At 55.5% G+C, this 10,000-nt stretch overlaps 1 protein-coding gene across 3 annotated transcripts in view; it reads left to right on the top strand.

The window, feature by feature from the left end:
• Positions 1-7,176, top strand: part of PIGV (phosphatidylinositol glycan anchor biosynthesis class V) — an 8,680-nt gene extending 1,504 nt beyond the window's left edge. Inside the window, exons 1-5 of one of the 3 annotated variants that reach the window (XM_021375164.1) lie at positions 1-468; positions 2,723-2,872; positions 4,043-5,200; positions 5,960-6,291; positions 7,039-7,176. The exon at positions 1-468 is cut by the window's left edge and continues 1,504 nt beyond it. In XM_021375164.1, coding sequence (XP_021230839.1) covers positions 2,786-2,872; positions 4,043-5,200; positions 5,960-6,268 — 1,554 coding nt within the window. In that variant the 5' untranslated portion in view covers positions 1-468; positions 2,723-2,785 and the 3' untranslated portion in view covers positions 6,269-6,291; positions 7,039-7,176. Of the gene's footprint in view, positions 469-2,722; positions 2,873-4,042; positions 5,201-5,959; positions 6,416-7,038 lie in introns of those variants that run through there. The other 2 variants (XM_021375166.1, XM_021375163.1) reach the window with 2 other exon arrangements.

The raw sequence follows: 10,000 nt of genomic DNA, 5'->3' as shown, positions 1-10,000 counted from the left end.
AATCTTCGGTGACGTGCGCCGCGAGCAGGCTGCTGCGGTGTGCCGCTGCCTAGCGGGCCCGGCGCTGCTGCGCCGGCCCTGAACCCTGCCGGGAAGAGGCAGCACGGCGCCGGGGCGTCAGCTCACGGGCCTCTCCCCGCAGCCCCGTCCTCCACCTAGGGCGGACGAACGGCCCTCTGCCGCGGCGGAGCGCACAGAGCGGATCCTGCCGAGTCCGGGATCGTTATTTGCGCACCGGCGGCGCTCGGCGGGAGCAGGGCTCGGGCTGACGGCTGCAGCGAGGCCTCCCTTCCCGGCTGCCCCGCGCGGAGCGCCGCCGCCTCACGACCACGTGACGCGTCTCCGGAAGCGCGCGGGCCGGAAGTGACGTTGCCGGAGGTAGTCACGCGCGGGGGCGTATGGATTCACGTCTGTGAGGGGTGGCGGGCGCGTTGGTGCCGGAGCGGGAGCGGCGCGACGAGCGCTCAGGTGGGGGAGGGGAGAGGAGGGATCGGGAAGGAGAGGGGCGGGGGCTGCGCCGGGGACCGCCCCGCCCGCAGCCCCCGAAGGGACCGAGGTCTTTGCCCCCCGCTTCGCCGTACTGCGGCGCCCGTCCGCCTTCTGAGCGCCCGGAGCGTCTCCCGAGTCTCGTGAGAGCGGTGCCCCGTCCGCTGCTCCGTGCCCCCGGGCTCAGGCTGGGAGGCGGTTCCCGTCGGAGCCCCGCAGCTCCGCCGGGAGCGGATGGCCGCGCTGCGCTTAGGGAGAAGCGCCTCTGCCGGAGCGCTGCTGCCCCCGTGTGGGCGTGGCGTTGCCGCGCTGCCGTGCTGCTGCCCGAGGCCGCGTGCCCAGCGCCTGCTCCGGACGTGGTCGGGTCCTTCCCTTGGCGCAGCTTCCGGAGTGCGCCGAGTGGAATTCGTACCTGAGTGCAGAGCGCTGTGTAGAAACACGAAAGAGCACAGAAATACGCCTTCAATTAAAACCTGGCGCTATTTTCGGCTGATATACGTGTAACGCCCTTCTGCCTTTTCTGGCTGTGCAGAGGCTCTTGGAAGCAGCGCTGTGTGGGGCAGAGCTGTGCCAGCGGCAGCGCTGCGTTCTCTCCCTGCCCGGTGCTGCTGGGCTGCAGCTCTGTGACAAGGTGTGCTGCAGCGTGACGGATGTGGTGTTGCAAAGCTCTTTGCTTTCAGCCTTCTTGGCACATTCATGCTAAGTTTCTCTCTCCTTTAAAAAAAAAAAAAAAAGACAGTTTTTGGCTGCGATCTTTAATAGGATCTGCAGCTGTGAATGTGCTTTGGTAGAATTTGCAGCTGAGCTAAAGTATCCTCTCTTAAAATAATGTTGCAGCTTTGTGATTCAGGAGAATGTGCCTCCCACTCACTGCTCTGTAGCTGTGAACACTCTGGAGCAAGAGGAGAATATGAGCAGAACCAAAACTTTAGTATGTGGCAAAAGAGGAAGAAGCAGAGCCTTGTGGTTCAGGGCTGGGACTATAAACGAGCACATTTGGGTATTGCTTTTCATTTTGCCATTGCTTTGCTTTCTGCTCTTGCGTGCAGCTTTTAACCTGTCTTATTTTTCTCTGTCAGTAAACTGGCAATAGGAAAACCTCTGAGTATCATTAGGTCGTTAGGTGAGCATTTTGGGGATCTTTGTGTACTGTCGCACGCTGGATTAGAAAGGTGGGAAGTGGTGCAGGATGTGGTGCTGGAGCCCAGAGAGAGCTGTGGGTCGCCTGTTTGTCAAACTGAAAAGCCGTTGGTGGCTGGGGAACTAACGGAAGAAATGCGTTATCTTAAAAAGCTGCATAACAGATACTGCCTGCCTGTGTGGCTCTGGGCCAGCAGTTTTTATAGCTGGTCCCAGAATGTCAATCCAGATTACGCAGAAAAGAAAGCAGTGTGACTCTGCAAAGTGCTTTAAATCTCGCAGGTGAGGATTTGAGGGAAGAGATGGAAGAGAGCCACTGTAGCATATGTGGTTTGCTCGGCAGGCAGATGCCCTCCCTCTGGAGAGCAGGACCCCTGCCAAAGCACTGGAAGAGTGCAGGTGGAGAGAGCGACATTACACAAGTGTCACGTCCCAGAGGTGCTGTTGGTGACGGAGGGAAGCCGGCATGTCTGAGGCACGTTAGCTTTGTCCTGGAGGAACCTGCAGGGCTGCGCTGTGCAGGCAGGGCAGCCCTTGGTACTGCAGTTTTCTGCTTCCCAGGAGCAAATGCTGGGCAGAGAGCACCTGGCAGTGCCTGGCCAAGCTGCAGCTCACTAGCAAACAGCTTGCACAGATGCTGTGCTCAGACTCCATGTTTTAGTTGTGTCTCTAGACCAAAAAAGGTTTAAGTGTCATTGAACGCACTGGAACTTGAATGTGTGCGTAGTTGCTTGGCTGAGTCGTGTCTGGAGCCAGTGGTGTTCCTGCTGAGACAGCCAGTAAAGGGCTCTGCTGTGGGTATTTACATCGGCCTAGTCAGAAATGGGCTGAAAATGTGTTGTAACCTCTCCTCCTCTGCATCCTAACCAAGGTTTAGAAGTCAGGGAAGTTTTTTAATAGGAACAGTATTAACGATTTTTTTCTGTGACTTCTCCACGTCTCCTGGTTCCTTGATCTCTTTCATATGTGACTTTCTTGTTCATAGAGATTTGCAGCCTTCTGAACTTCCTCATAGCAAGTACAGATGCATAATGTACAAACATGGCTGAATCTAGAAATATCTCTCGGTGTCTCTGCTCTCTGTTGATCAATTCAGGTTTCCAAAACCAGATGGAGAACTTCACTGGTGTCAGTGACCGAGGCAGCTTTCAAGCTTGGGATGGAGGTGGCGAGCAGGCAGGATCCCTATTTACGAGTGGTCGTGCAAACTGCAGTGTGCTGCAGAGCCCTGACACTCCTGCTGCAGGCAAGTCTTCCGTTCCTGAACCACGGGTGCTGCAGTGTCTGTTGTTCTCTGCTCCAAGACTTCTCTCTTTGGTACTGCCTGATGCACCACAGGCTGGTTCTGCATGGTTGGGGAATCCCCTTTTTTGGAGAACCAGGAGACCAGCTGCATCCGGAGAGGGAGGATGCTGTGAAGTAAAATTACATAAGTGTCTGCATAACTTATCATGTTTAATGCTGCTGTTGCAAGGGGTGGGTTTGGCAGCCTGTGAGGCTGAAACATCCGTTTATCCACAGAGCAGGAACAGTAATTTCCTGCTGCACATTCCTCCCAAGTCTCTCTTGCAGAGACATCTTTCTCTGAGTGCGGGAAAGGTGACATGCTGTCGGTCCACTCTGTCCCACCTGTGTATGCTGAGGCAGCAGAGCCCAGCTGCAGTTCCTGAAGCCAAAGCAGCCCGGGGTGTGTCTCCAGCAGCAGGGCAGGGCAGATCCTGGCAAACTGGTGCCTGCTGGGTAGAGCTGAGCGGGACTGTCAGCAGAGACAAAAGGCTGCGTACTGCAAATGCCAGAGGCCTGGCTAGTCCAGATGTATGCTTTATTGTAAAACGTCAGCTTGTGTGTCTTCTAGTCCCAGTTTGTTTGGTATGGCCTTTTGTCTTGTCTCTGTCAGTGCTGAATTCCTGGCCAGGGACTCATCCCAATCTCCCTGCAAAATGTATCATTTGGCGGGTTTGTTTTTTAAGAGAAACACCATTTTGTCTTCTGCATCAGTTTGCTCTGGGAATATCTTTTCTCTAGTTTTGTCTCCTGTACCTTGTACGTCAGCTGTGAGAGGAGCACCAAATTCAGTAGCAAAGGAGGCTCACCAGTGCTGCAGAGGAACCTGGTGTGAGCATATGCAGTTAGATGTGCCTGAGCAGGGAGCTGAGCTGCCTTTCCCTATCCAATTCCATGGGAATTCATGCTGGATATTGTCAGAATTGTATTCAGTTCTGCTATAAATACCCCAAACCGCTGTGCGTCTGTTTTCACAGTTTTATAGCCATCCTTGCTGGAAATCCTATTAGCATGTCTTCTGTGCTGCTCATCTACTTCTTTGAAACCCAGAAATGCTCTTCCAGCCCGGTGCTCCCAGTAGGATGCAAGAGGACATTTGCTGTCCTTCAGTTCTCTCTCCTCCTCCTTCCAGGCTGTGTTCAACCTGCTGATCCCAGATCATGCAGCAGATGCCTTCTCCCCACCTCGTCTGCCTGAGCCTGGCACATGTGACCTGCTGCTGGAGTGGCTGCTTGGGGGCCTGGCGCACTGGGATGCGGAGCACTTCCTCTTCATCGCAGAGCGGGGTTACCTGTATGAGCACAACTGCGCCTTCTTCCCACTTTACCCGCTGAGCTTGCGAGCTGTGGCTGATGGGGCTCTGTGGCCCCTGCAGCAGCTGCTGTGTTTGCGGAGCCGCCTGCTGCTGTCGGCCGTCCTCCTTAATTCTCTCTTTTCCGTGCTGGCAGCTGCTGCCCTGTACAAGCTGGGCTGTGCCGTGCTGCGGTGCCACAGGACAGCCTTCCTTGCTGCCCTTCTCTTTTGTATCAGCCCTGCCAATGTGTTTATGACAGCTGCTTACTCAGAGAGCATGTTCGCCTTTTTGGCCTTCAGTGCCATGTGGCAACTGGAAAAGGGGCAGAGCTGGCTCAGCGCGCTGCTCTTCTTCCTTGCCACTGGCGTGCGTGCCAATGGGCTTGTGAATGCTGGTTTCTTTCTCTACTCCCGCAGTAAATCCTTTGCCTTCCAGCTCCAGGTAGGTTCAGGGTCAGTAAGGAAGCTCTCTCTGTTGTGGAGGCAGCTCCTCAGTGTGGCATCTTCCATGCTTCTGACGTGTGCTGGGATTTGTCTGCCTTTTGCTTTATTTCAGTATTATGCCTACATGAGGTTCTGTGGCCCTGGCCCTGGCCTGGAGCTGGCTGTTCCTGAGCCGCTGCAGCAGCTGGCTTTGGACAAAGGCTATCGCCTGGTGGCCCACGATGGGGTTAAACCCCCTTGGTGCTCCCAGCAGTTCCCTGTGGCCTATTCCTATATTCAAGACGTTTACTGGAATGTGGGCTTTCTGAGGTATTTTGAGCTCAGACAAGTACCAAATTTCTTGCTTGCTTTGCCTGTCACGCTTCTGGGCTTGTGGGCTGCCTGGACCTTCATCACTGCAAACCCCCGGCACTGCCTGACTCTTGGACTAGAGAGAAGAAAGAAGGAACAAGAGGGAAAACCCAGAGCTGCGTTTTGCTGCCCTGCTGTCTTTGTGTACGTGGTCCATGCTACGGCCCTGCTGGTGCTGGGGTTCTTCTGCATGCACGTTCAGGTAAGACATTCATAGCAACACCCAGAAGTGATTTCTTACAGAGAATACAGGGTGGTGGCTGAGGTGGTTTGGTGACGGTCACAGCCTGAGGCTGTCACAGCTGCAGGGCAGGCTCAGGGCTGTGCAAACCCAAGGCTTTGCCTCTCTTGTGGTGCTGCTTCCACAGTATGTTTCCAGAGCCTCATGTCTGCTGGAGAGTTCCCAGAGAGAGGCTCCAAGGGGCTCACTGTGGTGAGACTGCTGCGACTGAATTGCATCTGTGGTGTGCTCACGTCAGCTCACCGAGCCCTGCCCACCAGAGGACACAGATGTCACGTCCTGTCACGTTGGGCTGAGTGTTAGGGATGGCAGTGGGGGAATCCAGAGCCCATCCCGGTCCTTTGAAAGTGCTTCTGGGTGCTTTTTAGTGGCACCGAGTGTTGGGGGTTGCAGGGAAAGAAGAATTGAAAAGTGAGATTCAGATCCCCCCTTGCAGCTGCTGTCAGAGTTCCCGAGTGGGACTGTAGCAGTCACCGTGTTTGCCCAAAACCCAGAGGGCACCTGGCCGCTTGCAGATGTGCCTCGATAAATACAGCAGCGCTGAGCTGAGGCATTTCGTTCCAAGTGTAATCAATTCCGGCACCACGAGGCGGGGCTGTGTGCCATTCCCTGTACCAGCAGCGCGATGGGTGCAGCTGGGTCGCTCCTTGCATGGCTCCTGCTGGGGGTTGCTCAGCGCCTGACCCGCAGCGTATGGGATTCTCTGCCTGTTGCTTCCAGGTGCTGACCCGGTTCCTCGGCTCCTCCAGCCCCGTGCTGTACTGGTTCTCCGCCCACCTGCTCCAAGGACACGAGGCCCGGCTCTGGAAGGAGGGGGCCGATGGGCAAAGCGTGGCGCGCGTCCGCGAGAGATCAGCGCCGGGTGCAGCGCTCGGCTCCTGCGGGAAGGGCCCTGCGGGGCACCCCGTGCTCAGGTTGCTGCTGAGCTACCGCTCGATGACCCCCGTCGGGCAGTGTGTCCTGGGGTACTTCGTGTCCTACTGGCTGCTGGGCCTGGTGCTGCACTGCAACTGCTTGCCTTGGACATAACGAGCGGCTGCGGCCGCGGGTTGGTACGGACCGCGGGGGGGCAGGAGGGGGCTCCGAACGGGAACGTTTTCTAAAGAACGGGACGCGGCCCGAGGCTGCCGCGTGCGACAAGGTGCGAGTCGGCGGCTGCTGACGGCGCCGTCCGGGGGAGGCCGGCAGGGGGCGCTGCAACGCGGGCGAGGCGGCGCTGCGGGACCGCGGGGCGGGGCCGCGAAGGACGGCGAGTAGCGGCGGATCTCGGCGCCCGCCGCTTCGGAGCGCGCCGGCGGCGACGGGCGTCGTTCCCGGGCCGCACCCGCTTCTCGTGCGGCGGCCGCCTCGTTCGGGCGGGGCGCGGCGGCGTCTCGGCCGTCCCGCTCGGTCTTATACCGGCCCCTTCGTCGGCCGTCGCGCGCCCCGACCGTCCCCGTCCTCGCAGCCGTCCCCTCCTCTTTTGCCGTCGCTCGCCGCTGCAGACGAGCCGCGGAGAGCCCGGGATCCTGCGGAGCCGCAGCGGCGCATCGGTGAGTGCGGGGCCCTCTCCCGCGGCTGCGTTCGGTGCGCGGCTGCGCTGCCGTGTGCGGTCCGGCTCGGGGCGTGGGCGCCGAGTGCCGTCTGCAGCGGAGCGGAGGTTTTCCGCGCGGTGCCGCCGCTCTCCCAGGCGCAGCCCCGTACAGGGACGGGTGCCCGGAGCTGCTCCTCGGGACGGCGGCAGCGGATGGAGCGGCGCGGGGCGTCGGGCGGGCGGGTGTCACCGGCACCGCTCTGAGTGCCCGTCCTCGCCCTTGCAGACGCCGTGGATGCCTGCATCTCTCGCCTGCCTGATGGAAGTGGTCGCCAGGGGGTTCGCGGTGAAGCTCCAGTGCTGCTACAGCTGCAGAACGTCCCGTCTGTCGCGGACCTCTCGCTGCAGCGCCTGCGATGGCCGCGTCGGTGAGTCCCGAACGTGGCCCTGTGCGTCCCATAGACGTGGGAGCGCTGGGTGTTGCTGAGCAGGCTGCTTTTGCTTTCTGCCAAGGGTTGCGCAGTGGGATAGTAGTGCAGCAGCTTGAAGAACCCGAGAACCCTCTGACAGCTCAGATCAGAGGTTGAACTTCTAAGAAAAAGGTGTGGGGCAAAACCCAGTGATTTCAGTGTAGAATTAGAACTCTGTGTTCCTCTTCGTTGTTGGTCTCATCCTGTTTGCAGGGGGATAGAAGAGGCAATGCCCCAAGCTGAAAATGCTTTGCTAAAGCCCAGAAGTGCACCGTGTAGCTCACGCTACTGCAGTGCTCATCTTTCTGCACGTTCCTTGTTTCTTATCACAGAATCATAGAATAGTTTGGGTCAGAAGGAACCTTTGAGATCCTCTAGTTCCAACCCCCTGCTGTCAGCAGGGACGCCTCCCACAAACCAGGTTGTGCACAGCCCGGTGCAGCCTGGCCTTGAATTCCTCCAGGGAGGGAGCATCCACAACCTGTTCCAGTGTCTCACCACCCTTGCAGAAAATAATTTCTCTCTAATATCTAGTCTAAACCTGCCCTCTTTAAAGGGAGCTTAAAGCCATTTCTCCTCATCCTGTTGCTACATGCTGTAGGAATTGAATGTTGTTTCTGCATTAGATATTGAAAAAGGGGAATTGATCTCAAGAAGTAGAGCACAACGTATTTTGTAACTTGCCCTTAGAAACAGCTCGTTTGAAAAAGTAGAAATACCATCTATTTCAGTAACATATGTTAGAAATATAGTTGTGGATTATGTTATTAATTCTCACTCATAAAACTGTAATAGCTGGGAATAGTATGGGAATAGTATTATGGACTGGAAAGCATGCTGTAAGGCTGTTCTGTTTGGATAAGAGATCCTCAGCAAAAGAAAAGCAGACTTGTCAAACATCCAAGAAGCCAGGGCCTCCACACAAGGCCGAACTGCCTCACTCTGTGAGTAGGTTGGGATTCAACAGGCAGCATCAGGATGCCCCCCCTCTGTCCTCCTTCCACACTGATCTCTATCCAAGGATGAGCAGGTGTCCAGAAATAATGACCAAGTGCTGAGTAAGCAAGTGTTAGAAGTCAATTAATTAGCAATATACATGCTTAGCTAGCAACAATTTATGTTCAACCAGTATCTGTATGTTTAGTGGAGCGTCGGGAAGATTGTGAACCTGAAGTACTCAGCCAATGAGGAACCAGGGGAGGAAAAGATCAGCGTCAGGTAATAGGGCATAAAAGATGTAACACTGCTTTCTGCAGGCGCTCCTGCTTGCAGGATGCCCGCCATTGCAATTGGGAATAAAATCTGCTTTTATCAGAGATAGCGTCCTGATCGATTATTTGGATATTTCCAGCAATGCTCTTATAAAAAGTCCCTCCCAGCTTTCCTGTAAGGTTCTGGCACGCTGCTATATGGTTCCCCCGGAGCCTTTTCCAGGCTGAAGAGCCCCAGCTCCCTGGACCCACTCCAACAGTTCCATGTCCTTCTTGTGTTGGGGGCCCCAGAACTGGATGCAGTACTCTGGATGGAGTCTCATGAGAGCAGAGTAAAGGGATGGAACCACCTGCCCTCACCCTTCTGGCCTCACTTTTATCAACCGATGCCCCCAAATCCTTCTCCTCAGGGCTGTTTCTTATGCCAGGAGAAAGTCATCTTTGCCTTGTACACTGAAAGCATACCCTTCAGCAGCTCAGAGAGTAAGAGCTGAGAGGTGCCTGGCAGCGGAGGAAAGCTGCATGTGGCCAAGGATTGTGTGAAACTCATGTTGCTCAATTTTGAATCTATCAAATTAGTCCTTAGTTGTCTTGGGTAGCTTGGAAAAGGAGATGAGTATAGTTGGTGCACATGTCTGAAGTGGATGGAATAGTGGGCTAAGTGACAGCATAAAGATCCATCTTCTTGATTTGGACCCCATCCCTGCTCTGTGACACAGGCATCGCTTGAAGTTCCAAGTGGTGTAGGCATGTGGAGAGGTTTTAGTGCGAAGATGATCTGCACGTGTCCTTATCCTGCTCACCTTTGGCTCTTGTCCAGATGATGGGTGCTTGGAGATTGATCCCCTATTAAAGAAGGACCTGTTGTCCTCTACTCAGTACCCAATTGTGAGAGAATGGAGTGAGCTGAAAGACGTTTGTCCCTTGGGGCATTCCTGTCTTGATCTACTGCCCAGTGGGTATTCTGTTGGTGTTGTTAAGCGCTGATGGTTTTGGTCAGGATTTTGGAGCATGGCAGGCGGAGTGGAGCGAGTGGTATTTGAGGACTGCAGGAGTGGGGGCCCTTGGCAGCGTGCCTGAAAAGAAACCTTGCTGTTTCCAGCATAAGCTAACGGGCTCCCTTGAGCTGGTCATGCCAGGACTTCAGTGTGCTCAGCTGTGGTTTGGGAGAGTGTCAGACAGCTTTAGAATCAGTGTTGTTTCTTAGCTGTGTCAAAACGCGTTTTATGTGGCTTCTATCCAAATGCTTTGGGTTTTTGTTAAGATGTTAAGACTCCCGTTCATCTCTGTTAGTGATCTTTAAATATTTGCTGATAGAAGATTTGCGTGGTGATTCATAAACTAACCAGTTGAACATTGTTGTCTTCCCCTCTTTTCATCCCTTTAGGAGGTTATCCCAGGCAGCCAAACTACAACACTCTGTCCAATGCCAACTACCCCAGTCCTGGGATGGGAGGAAGCATGAACCCGATGGCAGCAGGGAGCCAGATGTGTGGCAATATGCCTTCTCAGGTGGGGACAGAGATGTGCCCCCCAGCAAGTGGCATGGCTCGCAGAGCACAAGGAG

Source organism: Numida meleagris, chromosome 22, assembly GCF_002078875.1.
Source record: "Numida meleagris isolate 19003 breed g44 Domestic line chromosome 22, NumMel1.0, whole genome shotgun sequence".
Taxonomy (NCBI): domain Eukaryota; kingdom Metazoa; phylum Chordata; class Aves; order Galliformes; family Numididae; genus Numida; species Numida meleagris.
Note: the sequence above shows the minus strand (reverse complement) of the source record. Positions and strands in the feature narration are given on the sequence as shown.